This window comes from Muntiacus reevesi, chromosome X (genome assembly GCF_963930625.1).
Source record: "Muntiacus reevesi chromosome X, mMunRee1.1, whole genome shotgun sequence".
NCBI lineage: Eukaryota > Metazoa > Chordata > Mammalia > Artiodactyla > Cervidae > Muntiacus > Muntiacus reevesi.
Window position 1 is genome coordinate 81,379,201 of NC_089271.1, and position 23,506 is coordinate 81,402,706.

At 35.5% G+C, this 23,506-nt stretch overlaps 1 protein-coding gene across 1 annotated transcript in view; it reads left to right on the top strand.

Moving 5' to 3' along the window:
- The window catches only part of LOC136154110 (protocadherin-11 X-linked), an 823,611-nt gene that overhangs the window by 616,541 nt on the left and 183,564 nt on the right, over positions 1-23,506 (top strand). Inside the window, exon 6 of the mRNA XM_065916351.1 lies at positions 21,787-21,985. Within this exon, the coding sequence (XP_065772423.1) occupies positions 21,787-21,985 (199 nt within the window). The remainder of the gene's footprint in view (positions 1-21,786; positions 21,986-23,506) is intronic.

Genomic DNA, 23,506 nt, shown 5'->3' on the forward strand with positions numbered 1-23,506 from the left:
AATACATATCTAATTATTGTCCTGATTCCCTCCCTTTTTCTCTCTCATCACAAATTTAAAAAGAAAAAATTCTCTAATATCAGATGATTTCCTATTTTCAGTCAGTATCATATGAGAATGAGAGAGTAGTGGTGATTTAGAACAACCAGATGGTAATAATAAAAATAGCATGTGAGATTATTTTAAGCTGATATATCATGGTTAAAGAGAAAATATGAATTAGGTTGATTACATGACCATTTTATAATTTGTTTTACTATCGCATTTGTAGGGATTTTTTTTCAAATATGTATTTGCTAGGTAAAATTTAATTATTACTAATAATTAAGGCCATGGATAATTAAGAATCATTAAAAAAAAGTGTGGACCCAAAATATTTATTGGATTTAGTTCTGGTGTTCTAAAATCCTAGGAATGTTATGAATATCTGTTAAGGAAATTTAAGGGAATTAAAAAAAAAATTGCAAGACACTTGTTTTACAACACTGTGCTGATTTCTGCCGTACATCAACATGAATCTCAATTTAATTCTCAACGTGACAATCTTTTTAAAGAAACCATATTTCATAGTATTAATCAAACAGTTCCTTGATAATGGATTTTCTTTAGTTTCTATTATGATGCAAGATAATCTAAAAAAAAATCTATATAAGACATACAAATCCTAAGGATGTGTGCACATGTGTGTGTGTGTGTGCTTTGAAGTAAAACTTTTTTCCTTTTTGTGAAGCAATTGCCACTTGCATTTATTTATAAAAATAAATTTTACCTGCTATCAGCTTTACTAAGTTCATATTTATCTATCCTGTTAATCTTTCTACATAAATAATCAATATACAATCTATAAGTATATAAAGAGTTTTTAATAAACTACTCTTGAAATGGTGTAGAACATTACTGGTATCATGATTTCCATTTCTTGTTAATATAATAGAAGCACATTAGGTATAAATTTGTTCTTCAGTTTCCCCTAATATGCATCTTTTGTCTATGTCATAAAGTCATAAATTTCGGTGGGCACAAGTACTTTAGAAGTCAGATACACTAGGAAATATTTGAATTAATCTTAAGAGACTAGATTATTGGGGGAATTAGATACAACTATACGAACTTCTGATTCTTCTAGCTTGTATGGGCTGTATTATGTTTCTTGATATATTTATATTATGCATTTTCAACGTGGCCAAAATAACATTTAAGTACTCAATAACTGTTTTGATTCCTCTAGTTAATGAAATATTCAGTTATGATATAAATTTAAGCATTGTAATCACATCTAAGTGTGGGGCATTTTCTCCCTTCCAGTTTTTTCAATTAGCTGAAAATAATATAATTTTTAATAATTTATCCATAGTCAGTGACACTCAAAATTCAGTGAACAGAAGAGTCATGAAGGGTACAAGTAAAAATGCAAATTTCTGGACCATGACACTTGAGATTGATTCTGAATATTTATTTGATCTTGTAACTAACCACCACCACTACTATCACCACTATTCCTAGACCAAATATAGAGAAATACTGGTTTAAATTATACAAACTTCATTCTACTGTGGGGGGGGGGAACTCAGTTTGAATTCATTCATATAATGATTTTTAAATGCATTATTTTCTTTAAAGATTAAATCAGATGTGTCATGTAATTGGCCACAAGCAGGTAGTTTTAGTTAACATAAAATTCAAGTTATGAATAAGCCAGAATGTGTTCCCCGTACTTCAATATGTGAAAATTTCTTGCATTAATTGGATTTTCAAAGCCTCAATTTTATATTTGTATATTTTTTCTTCTGAAATATATCACAGGGAAATAAGAATACGAGTTCTTGTTTGCAGATCTGAAGAATGAATTTCACAAACATGCAAACACTTATGGTAGCAAGCAAATGGGATTTATTTTAGAGGAAAGATAAGTACAAAGCTCTCGGCATAGACACTGAGAGGTGGTAGAGAGTTCCCAAAATGGTGGGACTTATAGCAGTTTATATCGTTTCTAGTATTGATTTGTAAATTTTTGGTTGGATTCTGTCCTTAAAATATTTTTAACCAATCAGTCTAAAGGTCACAATGTTTAGCTTAACATTTTATGGCTTCTCTTGATCCTCGGATTAAGTCCCCACACTTTTTCATGTCCCCTGGTCATTTTTAAATGGACCAAATGTGTGGGCTAAAGATTAATGTTCACCAGTTGTTTTTCCCTCAGGCATATGAAAAAGAAGCTAATTGCTGCCCTTTCCTGGATTTGAACAATGATAATTTATCAGACCAAGGACAGATTCCAGGAATTTGGGACAAACGGTATAGTTTTAGGTTAATGGGGTGAGATCTTTATTGAAAGCAATGCTGAGGTCTCAGAGTCTTACACTGACTGGCTAACAATTTCTAGCTCAGCATTTTCCTCACTGTTTTTATTGTATAAATTTTACAAATCAAATGAATTCAATCATTTTAAAAATAGATGTACCAAATTCTAGATTTCTGAAAATTATTACCAATTATTTGTAAGTCATGCATTATCCATTTCCCCTACTCCAAACAAACCCTGAGATTAACTGCCTCAGATTTCCATAGCGCAAGACATTTATTTTAATCTTTCTCTTTTGTCCAAAGATTGTTTATCCCTTTCCTCCCACTTTGTCTAGATATTTAATTCTAACATTTTAACAATCAGAAAGACCTTAACTAATACTTTAGAGTGCCAAGGGCAAGTCCTTTTTCCTTCCACTTTAAGAAATGCCTATTAGGTGTGCAAAATTCATGTTATATTATCTTTCCTATTTGATAATTGATTTAACTTGTTTGACTGAAGAATAATTATCTGGGAAAATTAGCATTTTGTAGGCTCATCTGAGAATAATAGAAAGTTCAATGATTCATCATAGGTCTATGAGGTTTTTTTCAAGTATAATAACTGTATCTGAGCAACTTCATCATGAAGTGTGGACTTCTACAATGTTTTGATGATCAGAAACTATATTTTATTAATGTTTCAGCCCCTTGTACTTAGCACAGTATCTAGTACATTGTTGACATTTGACAAATGCTTTTGGAATTTAATTAAATGGGATGTTTAATGATACTTCATATCACTATGTATACACTTGATTCAGATCTTATTTATCCATATTTAATGGCAACCCACTCCAGTACTCTTGCTTGGAAAATCCCATGGACGGGGGAGGCTGTAGTCTTTGGGGTCGCTAAGAGAGGGACACAACTTAGTGACTTCACTTTTCATTTTCATGCATTGGAGAAGGAAATGGCACCCAACTCGTGTTCTTGCCTGGAGAACCCCTGGGATGGAGGAGCCTTGTGGGCTGTGGTCTATGGGGTCTCACAGAGTCGGACTGAAGTGACAGCAGCAGCAGCAAAGTGTATATGAAAATAAACTATTTTCCAAAAGGCTATCAAAATGAATTATCAGTAACCATCTTGTAATTATATACTTTTTTGTTGCTGTTAATATTAAACCATTGGAAAAAAAAGTTAGATGTGATTTCTTCATAAAACCATGGCATCTCGCCTGGTGCACTGGGAGGACCCTGAGGAGTCGGGTGGGGAGGGAGGTGGGAGGGGGGATCGGGATGGGGAATACATGTAACTATATGGCTGATTCATGTCAATGTATGACAAAACCCACTGAAATGTTGTAAAGTGATTGGCCTCCAACTAATAAAATAATATTAAAAAAAAAAAAAAAAAAGAAACTGAAAAAAAAAAAAAAAAAAAAAAAAAAAAAAAAAAACCATGGCATCACAAAATTTTTAAAAAGAGATTAAAAAAAGAAAGTTTCTGAATATTTGGGATTATTACATATCAAATAACATGCATAATTTTTAGTTTCCCTCACTTTCTTGTGAATCATTCCATTTGTTTATATTTTTGAGAATTAGATTCAATTTACATTTATTTTAAATTGGTATTACTTTAAAAAATGCAGCACATAGTACCTAGCTAAAATATTCTGAATTTGAAGTTTTTCCTTATAAGTATTTGTTTAAGTGACTTTTGATATGCCATGTCTGTTAAAATTAATTTTAAAATCACTCCAGGGACTTCCCTGATGGTCTAGTGGTTAAGACTGCATTTCCACTGCAGGAGACATGGGTTCCATCCCTGACAGGGGAACTAAGATCACTCCTGCTGCACAGTGTGTTGATAAATAAATAAATAAATAAAATAACTTCAGAAGGAAAATAAGACATATTGATGCATTTGGATTTTTGAAAAGCATATTGTGTATATATGTGTTTTTGTATATCTTGTGTACCTTCAAGATTATCTGTTTTATCTTCCCCTTGCCTATTAGGTCTGAAGTCACAATTTTAAATTTAAACATCACAACATATTTTCTTTGTTATCATTTAGATCAGAATAAAAGCTCTTCTATAAAATGCACCACAAACATATATTTCAAACTTGTGTTTAAAATCAGTTGTGAGGTGAATGATTGTCTTTAATTTGAATTTATCCCATTTCTTATGACCAACTTCTAACCTTACAGTTAAACATTTTATCATCAAGCTACTTGTCTTATTTTCTCAAGGTGGTGTAATTATTTTGCTGTGTTACTACAATAAATTCTGAATATGTTCATAGATAGGCTCTTTTAGAGGAACATAAAAACTAACCTAACTTAACCTAAACACACTGAACAGATTTGAAGATTTACATTTCCAAGAACCTATTGAACGAAAACTATCCAGCAGGAGTAATATGCAGCAAATCTTTCAACAATAGAGCTAAATTAATTCTTCTGTGCCATATTTCAATTAGGAAGCTATGAAAAATTTTAAGTTGCCTGGTTGCCTGTGTTTGCTAAGTGAAGGTGAAACCTTGATTAGCAAAATATTTCCAGGAGCTGATGTCAAAAGGAAACAAATTTTAGGAATCTTGCTAGATTGCTTACCTGACAGTTAAAAAAAATAAAAATTAGTATTTGCTTCTCCTAACTCTTTTAGGATTACATTTTAGGAAAAGAGAGAGAGAGAGAGAGAGAGAGAGAGAGAGAAATCTCTATACTTATTTATGGCAATAAATTTAATGCTTTAATATTTTTAGCTTTAACATTCTGTTTGAATTTAAATATGGCATCTCCTAAAGTGTTGTTGGTTCTTACTTCTGAATTTTATGTCATTTACTCATGGGTGACTTTTATTTAAAGATTTGAAAACATGTTCAAAATCATTCTTTTGAAAACAGATCATTGATCAGCAATATTGGGAATCAGTAATAATAAAATAAAACCTTTCAGACATTCAAGGAAATATTCTATACCAATTTCAAGTCAACTATAATTATTGTATGTGTTGTTTGCTTAATGAAGAATTGTCAGGACATACATAAAAAGCACTAATGCATTATTTCAAAGTCTCATAGGAATTTCAGAGATCTAGAGATAGCACTTCTCATTCAACATTGTAAAATATGACCTGCTGTATTTTGTAGGATCTACAAAATAATCTTTTCAGTTTGTGTATCTTAAACCAAATTGTAGAATGCACTTCAGGTAAAAGAACTTTTGGAAAAAGTATTGAATTTGAATATCAGTTGTATTCAGTATTGGATCTGGAGTTTATTATATTTAGCTCAGAGTATTGCAAATGAAATTTTCTCAACATTGGAAAACTTAAAGACCTTCTATGTACATATATATATATATATATATATATATATATATATATATATTTATATAAACAAATTTTTTTTCTCCATGGCATCAGGTACATACATTTAAGTTCTACTGTTGAACTTGTCTTCAGTGTCAGAAAAGCAGAATTTTGTATTATAAAGATATGCACCAAATAGTAATTAATGTTTATTAAATCAAATTACATTATTATTCTATCATTCAGACATGCATGTACTCTGAAAATATATTTTAATACTTATACTAACTTTGGAGCTATATCAGTTTTTGTCCAAAACAGTGATACATTTTAGCATGATCAATTTATATATATATCAATGAAGTTTAACATGCACATACACATAGTCATCATTTTATGCCATGGTAACCTTTGTATTAATAATGTCATAGCTGTATTATATGTATCTTCATCAAAAGTGAACAAGAACATTTCCTGAATGCAGAAGCATTCTAGCAATAGGTATTGATTAAAATGAATAAAATAACGAGGTAGTTAAATAGATATAGTAGCTTAAAAATGTGGAATTTTAAATATATACAAAGATAATTCATCAGAATTTAAAAATAAGAGTGAATATAGTCATGTTTCAGAGTCAATATTTGATTTTTAATATAATCTTAAATATTATAGAGCTTATTCAGTAGATTGCAAATTGTCTGTAATCATGATTTCTTTGATTAACACAATGCACTTATGACCTACAAAGAGAGTATGGGGCAAAAAAAATCCAAGAAATATTACCACTGTTGTTTTCGAATGCCTTTGGATGATCAATATTGTAAAGTTTAGAAATATGTTCTTTCGTGTATGTCTATTTTTGATCGATAGAAAAGTAATGATTCATTCCTGAGTTGTGTAGTGTTAGGGAGTGTTGGAAGCTGGAGCTGGTGTATTGAATGAAGAATATGTAGAATTGTGACCCGCTGAATGTGAGAAGGGTATTTGCCACCTACACAGTTGTGGCAGGGAGCTCCTTAGGATCAGAGCTCCTACTTTGGGGACCTGAAATCCATGGGGTCATTTTGATTGAAAGGCCAGTTTCAATCTACTCATACAAAGGGAGTAAAGTCACAAGATTTATTCAATACCTACAGACTCCAGAATTAGAGGGGAGGGTGGGCCCAAGAAGGGTGCAGTGAACTGGAGGGAGGGCAGTCCTCTGCCCTAGGTAACTAACTAGTAGGAGACAGACAAAAGGGTAGCAAAGACCTATTGCTTATAAGGTGTTTGGGGCAGGGATCACTCACATTTTCTGGGGGCTTAACTATCAGTGGCTATTTTTAAAATACGGCACAGGAAAAGTCAAGTAGAAACTTATAGGGAAAATCCTAACCTCAACTTCTTTTCTAAATATCCAGACTCTGGCTTTGAGCAGGGTTTTCACACTGTAAAATGCCTAGGCAGCAACTCAGAAAAAATTTGCTTTTCTCATCACATGTTGGAGGAAAATAGCTTTCCTCCTATCCTCGGTTCTTTGCTGAGTCTCCTGTCATAAAAAGACAGATTTACAGGAGAAAAACAAAAGTTTGGTAATGTGTCTACCTGCTGCATACTTGGGACACACCTAGGAAAACTGAGTAACTTCAAGATGGCCTGCTCCCTGCCACAACTGTGTAGGTGGCAAATACCCTCACATTCAGTGGGTCACAATCTACAAACACATTAAATGCCATCTCCAGCTAAAGACAAAAGATGTTGCAGAGGAGTGAGGCTATTAGGAGAGGTTTTCTGGCAAAGCACAGTAAAATAATGTATGGTTGTTATTCAGATTTAAGTCTCTGCCTCCTCCATTGATAAGAGTCTTGACAGATTTACTCATTCTTTTCTTTCTAGTATCAAGGGGGAAACATCCTTAAAAATGGAGCTCTCCCTTATAAATGTAAATGTCTTTTACAAAAGGGCAACCTCTATTCAGTTTTCAGAGCTTCTCTTATGTCTGCTGCTTCTTAAAAATAATTAGCCTAAAATAGTTGGAAGGACTGAAGCTGAAGCTCCAACATTTTGGCCACCTGATGTGAAGAACTGACTCATTGAAAAATACCCTGATGCTTGGAAAGATTGAGGGCAGGAGAAGGGAGTGACAGAGGACTATATGATTGGATGGCATCACTGACTCAATGGGCATGAATTTGAGCAAGCTCTGGGAGCTGGGATGGACAAGGAAGCCTGGCATGCTGCAGTCCATGGGGTCGCAGAGTTGAACATGACTGAGCCACTGAACTGAATGAGTCCTTAAGCCACAGACACAGAGGAGTGGGAGTGGGGGGTGGCAAATTCTGCTTTCCATTTGTATATTCACTATGAGTTGCCTTCATTTATTGGTCTTTAAATATCAAGGTAGGAGGTGGGATTAAATAGAATATTGTTGCAAAAGGAATTGTCTAATGGGATTCTAATATTAACTGTACCTTAATTAGGAAAATTTTAGAAAATCATTATTTTATATTTTCTATACAGTATATATATATATATATATATATATATATATATATATATATATATATATATATATATTTAAATAACAAGAGTTCAAAGGAGATATTAGTCTTTTAATCTCCTGTTAATTTCCAGGATGTGACCTATTTCATACGAGTAGCAGTTATTTTTAATGTGTTCTGATAAGTGGTAGGTAAAGAAGATGAAGCTAAGCATGTTTTATGTACACTTGAAAGGGGCTAAAACAAACAGGTTACCAGTGTTTGGTATTGTTAGGGAAGTGTGTAATTTTCTCGGTTCTGTCTCACTGCAGCAAAAATTTGAAGCGATGGATGAATTGGTGTTACAGCTCAGCTTTATTAGGAAAAACAGAGGATAGTACATCCTCAAGGAGTGAGGGCAGGCTGACCCAAAGGATGCAAAAAAGAGAGGCTTTGATCATTCCAGGCTTCCCCCTTTTATATATTTGTCTCCTTCCCCCTGAGTCTGCATTATGTAAATTGGGCTAGCCAGGAGGGCTGTTTGTTTTACCTGAGGTCCTCATTCTGATCCTCAGACTTTCCTTTGTTCTATTTTTGTGGGCTTTTCCCTTCTTTGTCTTTTAGCCACCGCCATTCTGGACTCATTTTTCCTAGTCTAACTATTTAACAGTATAACACACGAAAAACTACGTTTACCATACTAGCTGATTCAATTTTATTAGGAAAACTTTCTAGGTTATCATTAGTTTTAAACTGGTATTTGATCACAGTCACATAGTTTCTTGTTGTGACTTCTACTAACATTAAACAAGAGAATACTTTCCTCCAAGTGCTTATACAATTAATGGCAATGCCAGGTTTTCCCACCTTTCTCTGTATACTGCAAAATGATACCAGACTATATAGTTCAAGTCTGAAACAATCTATTGCTTGAATGACATTTGGTTTGTTTAAAATATATTAATTAAGCAGACATGTTGTGTAACTATGACAATGGTAGTTATTTTGCAAATATAAAAGTCACATCAGAGACACAGCACCATTCAAAACAAGACATGTGGTTTCTGTCTCAGAAACACATTTTCAAACAATTTAACACTTGAAAACATTAAATATAGACTAATATTATGAAAAGTGATTCTTTGTATCATATGTGATCTATAAAGCCATCATCTCCTAAACCTATGCACTCACTAACAGTAAAGTCTTAAATACTTAAAATCTGACTTTGTTAATTATGTAAATAACTTCCATGGGCAAAAAGGTAAACAGTTAGCAAAATGGGAAATTGTTTGAAAATAATGTGTCAGGGAAGAAGAAATTTTCCTTTACTTTTCTAGGTTCTTCTAGGTAGTCTAAGAATTAAATTGTTATGAGACAGATTAACAGAAAAAAATCACACAAACACTTACTAACATGTTGTCAACTAAAATGATTCACAACATGAGAGTTGCAAGTTAAATTTTATTTGGGGCAAAATGACGACTGTAAACCAGGAGACAGCATCTCAGATAGTTCTGAGAGACTCCTCCAAAGAGGTAGTTGTTGTTTTTCAGTGGCTAAGTCCTGTCCGACTCTTTGTGACCCCATGAACTGCAGCATGCCAGTCTTCTTTGTCCTTCACTATCTCTCAGAGTTTGCTCTAATTCATATCCATTGAGGCAGTGAAGCCATCCAACCATCCCATCATCTGTCACCAATTTCTCCTCTTGCCCTCAATCTTCCCCAGCATTAGGGTCTTTTCCAATGAGTTGGCTCTTCGTATCAGGTGGCCAAAATATTGTAGCTTAAGCTTCAGCATCAGTCATTCAAATGAATATTCAGGACTGATTTCCTTTATGATTGATTGGTTGATCTCCTTGCTGTCTAAGAAACTCTCAAGAGTCTTTTCCAGCACCACACTTCTAAAGCTTCAGTTCTTCAGTGATCAGCTTTCTCTGTGGTTCAACTCTTACATCCATACATGATTACTGTAAAAAATATAGCTTTGTCTATATGGGCTTTTGTCAATATAGTAATGTCTCTGCTTTTTAATATGCTATCTAGATTTGTCAGAGTTTTTCTTCCAAGGAGCGAGTGTCTTTTAATTTCATGGCTAAGTCACCATCCACATTGATTTTGGAGCCTAAGAAAATTAAATCTGTCACTGTTTCCAATTTTTCCTCATCTACTTTTCATGAAGTGATGGAACCAGATGCCATGATCTTTGATTTTTAATGCTGAGCTGTAAGCCAGCTTTTTCACTCTTCTCTTTCACTCTCATCAAGAGGCTGTTTTAGTTTCTCTTTGCTTTTTGCTGCATAGCTGAAGTTTTAGATATTTCTCCTGGCAATCTTTATTCCAACTTGTGCTTCATCCAGCCTGGCATTTTGCATGATGATCTCTGCATATAAGTTAAATAAACATGGTGACAATATACAGCTTGATATACTCCTTTCCCAATTTTGAACCAGCCCGTTGTTCTGTGTCTGATTCTAACTGTTGCTTCTTGACCTGCATACAGGTTTCTAGGAGGGAGGTAAGGTGGTCTTCTATTCCCATCTCATTCAGTCATTGAAATCTGCATTATTAAGAGTTTCTAAAGATTTAGTTATCTTTCTTTTCCAGGTACAGGAGGGAGACGCCTTTACAAATGGATGTTTTCCCTACAAATGTAAATATTTCCTATAAAAGGGTAACTGCTACTTGGTTTTCAGAGTTTTTCCCATGTCTGCTGTTTCTTAAAATGATCAGCTGAAAATAATTACTTTGCCAAGGAGACAAATTCTGCTTCTCTGAAGATGCCAAATTAAGTTGGAGAATTTAGCTTGGAATAGGATTATTACTACATGATGTTTAGCTATATTTAGAACACCAGAAAGTTTGTCATGTAAATGAATCACATTTATTCTATATATATACGGTAGACAGATCTAGTAATAATTGGTAGGAATTTCTCCTTTTGTCAATATTTTTATTTCTGGCAGCTACCAAGAATTCTATTACATTCTGAGCTGAGGAATCAAATAATCAAATAAGTTAAACTTAAATATGAAAACAGTTCAGTTCAGTTCAGTTCAGTCACTCAGTCATGTCCGACTCTTTGCGACCCCATGAATCACAGCATGCCAGTCCTCCCTGTCCATCACAAACTCTCGGAGTTTACACAGATTCATGCCCATCGAGTCAATGAAGCCATCCAGCCATCTCATCCTCTGTTGTCCCCTTCTCCTCCTGTCCCCAATCCCTCCAAGCATCAGGGTCTTTTCCAATGAGTCAGCTTTTTACATGAGGTGGCCAAAGTATTGGAGTTTCAGCTTCAGCATCAGTCCTTCCAATGAACACCCAGGACTTATCTCCTTCAGGATGAACTGGTTGGATCTCCTTGCAGTCCAAGGGACTTTAAAGAGTCTTCTCCAACACCACAGTTCAAAAGCGTCAATTTTTCATCTCTCAGCTTTCTTCACAGTCCAACTCTCACATGCATATATGACCACTGCAAAATCCATAGCCTTGACCAGACGGACCTTTGTTGGCAAAGTAAAGTCTCTGCTTTTTAATATGCTATCTAGGTTGGTCATAACTTTCCTTCCAAGGAGTATGTGTCTTTTAATTTCATGGCTGCAGTCACAATCTTCAGTGATTTTGGAGCCCCCAAAATAAAGTCTGACACTGTTTCCACTGTCTCTCCAACTGTTTCACATGAGGTGATGGGACGAGATGCCATGATCTTAGTTCTGAATGTTAAGGTTTAAGCCAACATTTTCACTCTCCTCTTTCATATTCATCAAGAGGCTTTTTAGTTCCTCTTCACTTTCTGCCATAAAGTTGGTGTCATCTGCATATATGAGGTTATTGATATTTCTCCCGGCAATGTCAATTCCAACTTGTGCATCTTCCAGCCCAGCGTTTCTCATGATGTACTCTACATATAAGTTAAAAAAGCAGGGTGACAATATACAGCCTTGACATACTTCTTTTCCTATTTGGAACCAGTCTGTTGTTCCATGCCCAGTTATAACTGTTGCTTCCTGACCTGAACACAGGTTTCTCAGGAGGCAGGTCAGGTGGTCTGTTATTCCCATCTCCTTCAGAATTTTCGACAGTTTATTGTGATCCACACAGTGAAGGCTTTGGCGTAGTCAATAAAGCAGAAATAGATGATTTTCTGGAACTCTCTTGCTTTTTCCATGATCCAGCATTTATTGGCAATTTGATCTATGGTTCCTCTACCTTTTCAAAAACCAGCTTGAATATCTGGAAGTTCTCGGTTCACATATTGCTGAAGTCTGGCTTGGAGAATTTTGAGCATTACTTTCCTAGCATGTGAGATGAGTGCAATTGCGTGATAGTTTGAGCATTCTTTGCGATTGCTTTTCTTAGGGATTGGAATGAAAACTCACCTTTTCCAGTCCTGTGGCCACTGCTGAGTTTTCCAAATTTGCTGGCATATTTAGTGCCGCACTTTCATAGCATCATCTTTCAGAATTTGAAATAGCTCAGCTGGAATTCCATCACATCCACTAGCTTTGTTCGTAGTGATGTTTTCTAAGGCCCACCTGACTTCACATTCCAGGATGTCTGGCTCTAGGTGAGTGATCACACCATTGTGATTATCTGGCTCGTGAAGATCTTTTTTGTACAGTTCTTCTGTGTATTCTTGTCACCTCTTCTTAATATCTTCTCCTTCTTTTAGGTCCATATCATTTCTGTCCTTTATTGAGCCCATTTTTGCATGAAATTTTCACTTGGTATCTCCAATTTTCTGGAAGAGATCTCTAGTCTTTCCCATTCTGCTGTTTTCTTCTATTTCTTTGCATTGATCACTGAAGAAGGCTTTCTTATCTCTCCTGGCTATTCTGTGGAAATCTGCATTCAAATGGGAATATCTTTCCTTTTCTCCTTTGCTTTTTGCTTCTCTTCCTGGCACAGCTATTTGTAAGGCCTCCTCAGACAACCATTTTTCCTTTTTGCATTTATTTTCCATGGGGATGGTCTTGAGCTTTGTCTCTTGTACAATATCACGAACCTCTGTCCATAGTTCACCAGGCTCTCTGTCTATCAGATCTAGTCCCTTAAATCTATTTCTCACTTCCACTGTATATTCATAGGGGTTTGATTTAGGTCATACCTGAATGGTCTAGTGGTTATCCCTACTCTCTTCAATTTAAGTCTGAATTTGCCAATAAAGAGTTCATTATCTGAGCCATAGTCAGCTCCAGGTCTTGTTTTTGCTGACTGTATAGAGCTTCTCCATCTTTGACTGCAAAGAATATAATCAATCTGATTTCAATGTTAGCCATCTGGTGATGTCCATGGGTAGAGTCTTCTCTTGTGTTGTTGGAAGAGGGTGTTTGCTATGACCAGTGCATTCTCTTGGCAAAACTCTATTAGCATTTGCCCTGCTTCATTCCGTACTCCAAGGCCAAATTTGCCTGTTATTCCAGGTGTTTCTTGACTTCCTACTTTTCATTCCAGTCCCTTATAATGAAAAGAACATCTTTATTGGTTGTTAGTTCTAAAAGGTCTTGTAAGTCTTCACAGAACTGTTCAGCTTCGGCTACTTCAGTGTTACTGGTTGGGGCAGAGGCTTGGATTACTGTGATATTGAATGGTTTGCCTTGGAAACGAAGAGACATCATTCTGTTGTTTTTGAGATTGCATCCAAGTACTGTATTTCTGACTCTTTTGTTGACTCTGATGGCTACTCCATTTCTTCTAAGGGATTCCTGCCCACAGTAGTAGATATAATGGTTATCTGAGTTAAACTCACCCATTCCAGTCCATTTAAATTCGCTGATTCCTAGAATGTCGACATTCACTCTTGCCATCTCCTGTTTGACCACTTCCAATTTGCCTTGATTGGGCCTACCATTCCAGGTTCCTATGCAATACTGCTCTTTATAGCATCGCATCTTGCTTCTATCACCAGTCCCATCCACAACTGGGTATTGTTTTTGTTTTGGCTCCATCCCTTCATTCTTTCTGGAATGGTTTCTCCACTGATCTCCAGCAGCATATTTGGCACCTACCGACCTGGGGAGTTTCTCTTTCAGTATTCTATCATTTTGCCTTCTCATATTGTTCATGGTGTTCTCAAGGCAAGAATACTGAAGTGATTTGCCATTCCCTTCTCCAGTGGACCACATTCTGTCAGACCTCTCCACCATGACCTGTCCGTCTTGGGTGGCCCCACATGGCATGGCTTAGTTTCATTGAGTTAGACAAGACTGTGGTCCTGTGATCAAGTTGGCTAGTTTTCTGTGATTATGTTTTTAGTGTGTCTGGCCTCTGATGCCCTCTCGCAACACCTACCATCTTACTTGGGTTTCTCTTACCTTGGACGTGGGGCAACTCTTCACGACTGCTCCAGCAAAGCACAGCTGCTGCTCCTTATCTTGGACGAGGGGCATCTCCTCACAGCTGCCCCTCCTGAATATGAATACAGAGTATAGTAAATATGATTCTGAGCAGTAACTTAGTGATAAATGTTTTAGCACATGCTTTTTGTATTCCTTCTTCTTGGCATGACTGGTTTTTTAATAGTATGAGGTTACCAGAGAGCAGCTTTTAGATAATGAATGCCCTATAATGATTTCTATATTTAAGTATAAGTTGCTAAATCTACATGAGGTTAGCACCAAAAACAAATTAAAGACATTGCATCTATTTTTTTAAAGTTGATACTTGGGTTTTATCTTTGACGCCATTGCAGTGGTCAGATTTCAACATTAATACCTTGTTTTAATTTTTAAACACATGACAGTTTCAAAAGCATGTTAGATTTCAGTTGTGTTTCACTGATACTTTCATTGTTAGTCACACAATTGTAGTTTCTCAAATATTTGTAAATTTATTTATTTATTTATTTATTTTTATTTTTTATTTTTCATTGGGCTTTGTCATACATTGATATGAATACACGTATTCCCCATCCCGGTCCCCCATCCCACCTCCCTCTCCACCCGATTCCTCTGGGTCTTCCCAGCCCACCAGGCCAGAGCACTTGATTCATGCATCCCACCTGGGCTGGTGGTCTGTTTCACCACAGATAATATATATGCTGTTCTTTCGAAACATCCCACCCTCACCTTCTCCCACAGAGTTCAAAAGTCTGTTCTGTACTTCTGTGTCTCTTCTTCTGCCCTGCATATAGGGCCATCGTTACCATCTTTCTAAATTCCGTATATATGTGTTAGTATACTGTAATGTTCTTTATCTTTCTGGCTTACTTCACTCTGTATAATGGGCTCCAGTTTCATCCATCTCATTAGAACTGATTCAAATGAATTCTTTTTAACGGCTGAGTAATATTCCATGGTGTATATGTACCACAGCTTCCTTATCCATTCATCTGCTGATGGGCATCTAGGTATCACAGAACTCTGCCAATTGCCAATTTAGCAGCTTTTCATGGTAACTATCTACAAATGGATTATTTTCATTTTGATTGAACTGAAATGAATCATGACTCAAGGAAAGATGCCCTCATGAAATATTATGTAGTCTCCTAACCATCAAATGAATGTCTGGCCAATTTGCTAAAAATTTTTTTAAAAGTAAAATAAATTTTAAAAAAAAAGCAAAAGCCATAAAAAATTCATGGCAAAATGGAGCCAAGAGAAGATCTGATTCTGGAGAAGATCATGAACTTTCTTCATATGCTAGTAATAAGTTATAATATTGAAAAAATAAAAGTCTTGTAAGGTAATAATTTCAGGAAACCAATATGAAAGGGAAAATGAGAAAAGAGACAGAGCTTTCAAATTTTATGAAATGGAACAGTGTAAATACAATCAGGTGAACTGATCTATCCTGCAATATAACTTGAGTTGGAAAAGTAGGTTTATGACTACAAGTATAGGGTCAAATAATAAGGGTTTAGTATAAATTATGTCTTTTGGACGTTTTCACACCGAGAATTATGAGTTACAAGTGGAATATGTGTGCTGACCATGTAATGCTGGTGAAAATTTCAAGATGAATTTCTAACTAAGACATTTTCACCTTTAAATTTATAATGTGTTGAGTAATTATAAATTCTTTTGCAAAGAGACAGGACCCATGGGAAAATGAAGACCACCTCTGACATCCAGAATTAAGCTATTGATTATTATAGAATATTGGAACTCAGAATCTTAAAATATGTTAAATAGTTTGATACCAAGAATGTTTTATAAGTGAATCAAAAACACCCCTGCATATTGTAATCCTTAAAAAATAATAACCCTATCTATGATTACTCTTTTTAATCAGAGTTCTGGTGATGGCAGTGAATCTAAGGTAGAGTAGGTAATGGTATATTAGAATTGGAGTCAGGGGGAATACAAGGTTGCATGATTAATTTGAAAACTTTGACAGGTAATTCTAATGAGCTCTCTAGAACACAATACTCAAGTGTTCAATAATGAGAGTCACAGGGTGGCCTATCTGTATGCAGCCTCTCTGCTGCCAGATTAACTTTTCTAAAATGCCATTTACATTATGTTATGGAGATGTAACAATATTCACCTGATGTTTGATGTGGAATTATGCCTTCATGAAGTATAATGGACACAAGAATGTTGGGAATTTGATAGTTTGCCTGTAAATGATTCATCTAGGTGACATCAGTATTATTTCATACATTCTGGAATTTTTATTGATTTGAGCTAAAAGCAAGGCATGTAGATTATAGATTAGACGGAGAAGCACTCTGAATTTTCTCTTACTTGCAGAAAATAATTAGCCTTTCGTTACATTTATTCATGAATAATCCAGGATTTATTTCCATCCCATAAAGTTGCTATTCCAGTCAATAGATTGTTTTAATTTGAATGCCACAGCTTCCTAGAAGGGTGGCAGAGAGACAAATTATGACATGGTCATTAATGTAATAGCTCTTTTATATTGCATAGCAATCATTGTCAACACTTGAAAAAGGGGAATTATTTATTCCTTTCCTTGAGAGACCTGAGGGATGATTTTCATGAAATAGTTAATATTACTAAATATATTGAATAAGAAAAAAATACCTCTGTATTTTAAACACGTCTGTATTACAAATCTAAGCTGAAAAGTGTCATCAGAGATTAAGGATTCATCCATTAAAAAGTAAAGGGCAAATGAGTTACACCCAGTTGCCACAATTTACTACAAAGGGTTCATAAATTGCTGTTTGTGTGTGTTAGTCTCTCAGTCGTGTCCGACTCTTTGCGATCCCACAGACTGTAGCCCGCCAGGCTTCTCTGTCCATGGACTTCTCAAAGCAAGAGTACTGTACTGGATTGCCATTCATTTCTTGAGAGGATCTTCCTGACACAAAGATCGAACCTCAGTCACCTGCATTGCAGGCAGATTCATTACCATTTGAGCTACAGGGAAGTCCTAAGTTCATATAATTATTTTATATTCAGTTCTATCTAGAAGTGTCACAAATTGCAAAATGCAAGCTTAAGTAGAAACCATTAAAGTAACCCTAGAAAAAAGTAGGTAATTGTTCTTTTCCCATTAAAAGCTAAATTTTCAGAAGCTTTTTGAAAACAATTCCTTAAAAGTTAAATTCTAACAATTTCACTTAAGGAAATATTTCATGGAAATATGCCGACTGTCAAGAGTCTCTTCCAACACCACAGTTCAAAAGCATCAATTCTTCAGCGCTCAGCTTTCTTTATAGTCCAGCTCTCACATCCATATGCAGATTTGATGTACTCCTTTCCCAATTTGGAACCAGTCTGTTATTCCATGTCCGGTTCTAACTGTTGCTTCTTGACCTCGCTATTTGGATCACAACAAACTGTGGAAAATTCTTACAGTAATGGAAAAAACAGACCACCTTACCTGCCTACTGTGAAACCTATTTGCAGGTCAAGAAGCATCACTTAGAACCGGACATGGAACAACCTACTGGTTCAAAATTGGGAAAGGAGTACGTCAAGGCTGTATATTGTGACTCTGCTTATTTAACTTATATGCAGAGTACATCATGAGAACTGGTGGGCTGGATGAAGCACAAGCTGGAATCAAGATTGCTGGGAGAAATATCAATAACCTCAGATATGCAGATGACACCATCCTTACGGCAGAAAGCGAAGAGAAACTAAAGATCCTCTTGATGAAGGTGAAAGAGGAGAATGAAAAAGTTGACTTAAATCTCAATATTCAACAAATGAAGATCGTGGCATCTGGTCCCATTACTTCATGGCAAATAGATGAAGAAACAACGGAAACAGTGACAGGCTTCCTTTTCTTGGGCTCCAAAATCACTGCAGATGGTGATGGCAGCCATGGAATTAGAAGACACTTGCTCCTTGAAAGGAAAGCTATGACAAACTTAGACAGCATATTAAAAAAACAGACACATTACTTTATCAACAAATGTCCGCTTAGTCAAGCCTATGTTTTTTCCAGGAGTCATGTATGGATTTGAGTGTTGGACCATAAAGAAGGCTGAGCAGTGAAGAATTGATGTTTTTTCATTGTGGTGTTGGAGAAGCCTCTTGAGAGTCCCTTGGACTGCAAAGAGATCAAATCAGTCAATTCTAAAGGAAATCAGTCCTGAATATTCATTGGAAGGACTGATGCTGAGATGAAGCTCCAATACTTTGGCCATCTGATGCAAAGAGCCAACTCACTAGAAAAGACCCTGATGCTGGGAAAGATTGAAGGCAGAGGAGACAGGGATGACAGCAGATGAGATGGTTGGATGGCATCACCAACTCAAAGGACATGAGTTTGAGCAAGGTTCAGGACATTTTGAAGGACAGGGAAGCCTGGCATGCTGCAGTCCATGGGGTTGTAAAGAGTCAGCCATGACTGAACGACTCAACAGCAACAACAACAACAACACGGATTGGGATCATAAAATCAATTTCTAAAAATATGTAATTACCTAAAATCCTGTTCCACCAGATTCCTTGGAGCACAGAGTGCCTCACTCTACACCCTGAATTCCCCCAGGGGTTATTGAAGGTCAACAACTGAAGCAGCACAGGTTCAATCTCCGTTTAGGTAGATGGCAAATGCCCTTGTGGTGGTTGTTCATTTTCTGACACATGCTCTTGTAGTTGAAAGGGAAGTGCCAATTTGTAACTGACACATTTTTAATTCTGTTAGGGTATATGACTCCCTGGGCTTCCCTGGTGGCTCACTGGTAAATAATCCAACTACCAATGCAGGGGACTTGAGTTCATTCCCTGGGTCAGGAAGATCTCCTGGAGAAGGAAATGGCAACTCAGTCTGTATTCTTGCCTTGTAAATTCCATGGACAGAGAAACCTGGTGGGCTACAGTACTGGTTTTACAAGAGTTGGACACAACTTAGTGACTAAACAATATGACTCCATGCTTAACTAACACAAGTTAAAAACCCTAGATTCACTTATTTTTGTCAGCTGTAATTATTTTCCTTTATAGATTTTATTTTCTAGGTCTAATGCTTTTAAAAAGTTAAATGATAAACTTGAAATATAAGACATACTTGAAATATATGGCTTGGTCTTAATAGAAAGTTGAAATATCTCTTTTAACAGTTATGAATTATGGTGATGCATGTGTATTAAGTGATTCACTTGTGCCCAACTCTTTGAAACCCTATGGACTGTAATCGCCACCAAGCTCCTCAGTCCATTGGATTCTCCAGGCAAGAACACTGGAATGGGTTTCCATGCCTTCTTCCAGGGAATCTTCCTGACCCAGGGATCAAACCCATGTTTCTTTCGTCTCCTGCATTGGGAGGTGGGTTCTTTACCATTAGCACCACCAACTGTGAATTAGTTTCATGCTAAACTGGCTTATTTTATATACAGTGAATTTTTAATTTATGTCAAGTATTATTTTGACATTCAATTATATACTATAACTATTTGTGGATAAATGTCTACAGTATAAAGTTGCAAGCGTTTTAAAATCCTGTTTTTCCAGGTCTTGCCTTTTTAAAAAGGTTTATAAGCATAAATTGTAATATTTTACTTGAAGTAACTGAAAATATGTTAACAACTATAAATAATTTTTAGAATTAAATGAAGTTTAATCTATAACTAAATGAGCTTATGGCTTCTTAGAGAATAGTCAAATGCAGCTTTGCTGGACTGACAAAATTAACTCACTGTGTCCTCATATGGAAGAAGGGGAGAGGGAGGTATCTAGGGCTCGTTTTATAAGGACACTAATCCCATTAATGAGGGCTTTACCCTTGTAACCTAATCACTTTGTAAAGATCCCATCTCCAAGTGCCATTATGCTGGAGATTAGTTTTTAACATATGAATTTTGAGAGGACACAAGCATACAGTCTATAGCAATATCAGCCTCTGAAGAAATGGCTGACTATCAAGCCTGAACTTGTGACAGTATATGCATTCTTTCATGGAAATTCCTAGTACCTGATTACATGTACCCTTTGAGATGCATAAATTTCTTAAATAATTATCTCTAAATTGCATCTTTCATGCTACTAATAATTAAATATTTTGGTTAATCTATTGTTACATAACAAATTGTCCCTGATCTTTGGAGCATAAAACAAAAACCAGTTGTACTTGACATTTTTTAGGTCAGGAATTTAGGCAGTACACAACAGAGATTGCTATCTCTGCTTCACAATGACTGATATCTCAAATATGTGGCTCAAATATCTGGAGATGACTGGGATGGATGGTTCAAATGAGGCCATAAACGAAATGCCCAGAATGGATTCTTCACATATATATTTGGCATCTCAACTTGACTGGCTGGAGTAGCTTTGTCTTTCTGGGTATTGTATTTGTTACCTTTCTTTTCACATGGGCAGCTTGAATTTCCTCATGGTATGGCAGTCTCCCATTAGTCATATTTCTTTCAATTCAGCTGATTTTCTTGAACAAGTATTCTGAGGGAGCAAGGCACAAGCTACAAGGTTTGGTTACACAGGATTTATCCATATTCATTGTGGTAGAGGACTCCACAAGGATTTGAATGCCAGGAGGTGAGGTTTATTGTCAGGGCTATTTTGGAGACTAACTACTACATATAGCAATGTTGCAAACAAAATCACTGCTACATCTGGTGAAGTTATCACACTACTGGATATCATGAACCAAATGCTTCAAATGCTTCACCTTTATATGTTGGCATGTGTATGTTTTTAATGTTCTGCTATATTTACCATCAGAGATGACACCTATAGTTTGCTTCTATAATTATCACCTGTTATCCATACCATCTAATTATTTTTATTTTTAGAGTATAGAATCAATTTAAATAAATTCCAAATCAAAATATTTCCCCTAAGACTCTTTGAAAAGATGGCTTGTAATTTTAATTTGTAAGTCTACATGATTGAATAAATTTGTATTATTATTTACTGTCTCAGCCAGACAGAATCTTATAGATATAGCAATAACATTTTATTATATTTATTCGGGCTTATTGTTCAAAAAATGAAATCTTGTCAAATTATAGTTAAATAAATCCATGTTCAAATGATTATCAGAATTTCCAATGTGCTTGAATGTCTACATGGGTGACAGCCTCTAGCTTTAGAACAAGTTGACTTTTATCCTGTAACTGGATGTGCCCTGCTTAAAAATATAATAAAAGCAACTCTGCTGCCAGGTGAAGCAGGTTTGAACACAGAGTGAACCATTTACAAAAGCCTGAAATTGTTCACAACTCAAGATAATGTGACTTCACTAGACAGCTGAAATAATACATTTTCTAAATTGGATGCATTAAGCAATTAATCAGATCATAGCTGAAACCCTATAATTTTCTGTTTTCCTTTCAGTCCCAGCGGCGTGTCACATTTCACCTACCAGATGGTTCTCAAGAAAGCAACAGTGATGGTGGACTGGGAGACCATGATGCAGGCAGCCTTCCCAGCACATCCCATGCCCTGCCCCTTGGCTATCCTCAGGAGGAGTACTTTGATCATGCTGTAAACAACAACCGCACTGAAGGGGATGGCAACTCAGATCCTGAATCCAGTAAGTTGATACCTCCTGAGTCCTGAAGTTAAAGGGCTTATTGTGTTTGCAAGTAAAACAACTGTAACCATAATAACACTGGCCAATTTAAATGTGTTAGTAACACATTTTTAAAAGGCAGCAATACAAAATTAAGTGGAAGGCATATATGCAGCAGTTTATAATTTTTGAAATTTGTGATCCTATCTACTTTGAAATTTGCTATGAAATCAAATAGTCATATTGTCTAGGTATAGATAGAACTTTTTATTTACCTATGCATATATCTATATATCTATATCTATATATATCTATATATATACACACAAAACCAGACAGTTTATTTTATTTATTTATTTGTGTACAGAAATAATTTTATAATTAACATAACGTATTTTCTAGATTTAATTTTTAATTTTAAATAATGATAAGAGCCATAGACAATTAATTCTTTTGAGGAAATGAGTGATCCTGACTCCAAGGTAGAAAAACTGGTCTGAGGTTTTCAATAATGTATTGAAACCACATACCTTATGCCATGTTGCTGTTTAGAAAGATGTTCAGATTTAATCTTCAGATTGAAGGCATTAAAGGCTATATTTTGCACAGTTCAGAAATGTTGAACTCTTAAAAAGGATCATGAAGTTCATTAAATTATCTTGAACATGTATCTTGACAATCCCTATATTTTCATAATTTTGGGAAATACAAAATTTTATAAGATTATACATATCTCAGGAGATTCTTGTATTTGAAGAATTATACTTTGCCTCAGATACGCTTTATATACATAAAGTTGTATAGGTCCAAAAAAGTTTACCATATATGTGATGTAGAAAGAAGAAAAAAGAGACCAAGTAACATATAAGATAAATTAACATTAAACAGAAATTTTGGAAGGCATTTTTTCCGAGACCAGCTCAGCAAGCAGGGTTTCCGAAAGCACTATACGGCGAGAGAATGAGAAACAAGACACAAGAATTCAGTGAAAAGAGAGGATCAGGGGACCAACACCGCTCCAATGTGAAGGTGCCGAAACTGAATCCATGAAGGAAAGAATATGGGGGGGGGTTAAGCTATAACTCATGTGGCCTTCAGGCCCAAAAAACAAAGTGATCATTAACCACTGAGCAACTAAGAAACAGTAATCAATAACAAATCAATAACTCAGACTAATATTCTTATCTCTAGATTTTTCACCAGATATGTAAAACATGTGACTCTGAGACGCCAGTTGAGAAACAGTCTGGTGTTGGTTTTCTGACCCCAGGATCATATTTTGTTTTCAAGACTATGAACTGTTCCCTCTGGACTTGTCCCAAGAGTCTCATGCCTTATAGCATCCTTTTTATCAATAATTATAAATCTCTTTTGCAGCCCTTGCTGGGATCTGTTTTTTCTTTTATTCTTCCTGTTTCCTAAAATTTTGAGCATTATGGATTGTATGGATATATAATTTAAGTAAACCTCTAGTTTTGAGAACAAAATGGTCTCCCCATCATTGTGTTTTAATCCTTATTTTCTAAACTAAAAAAAAAATAA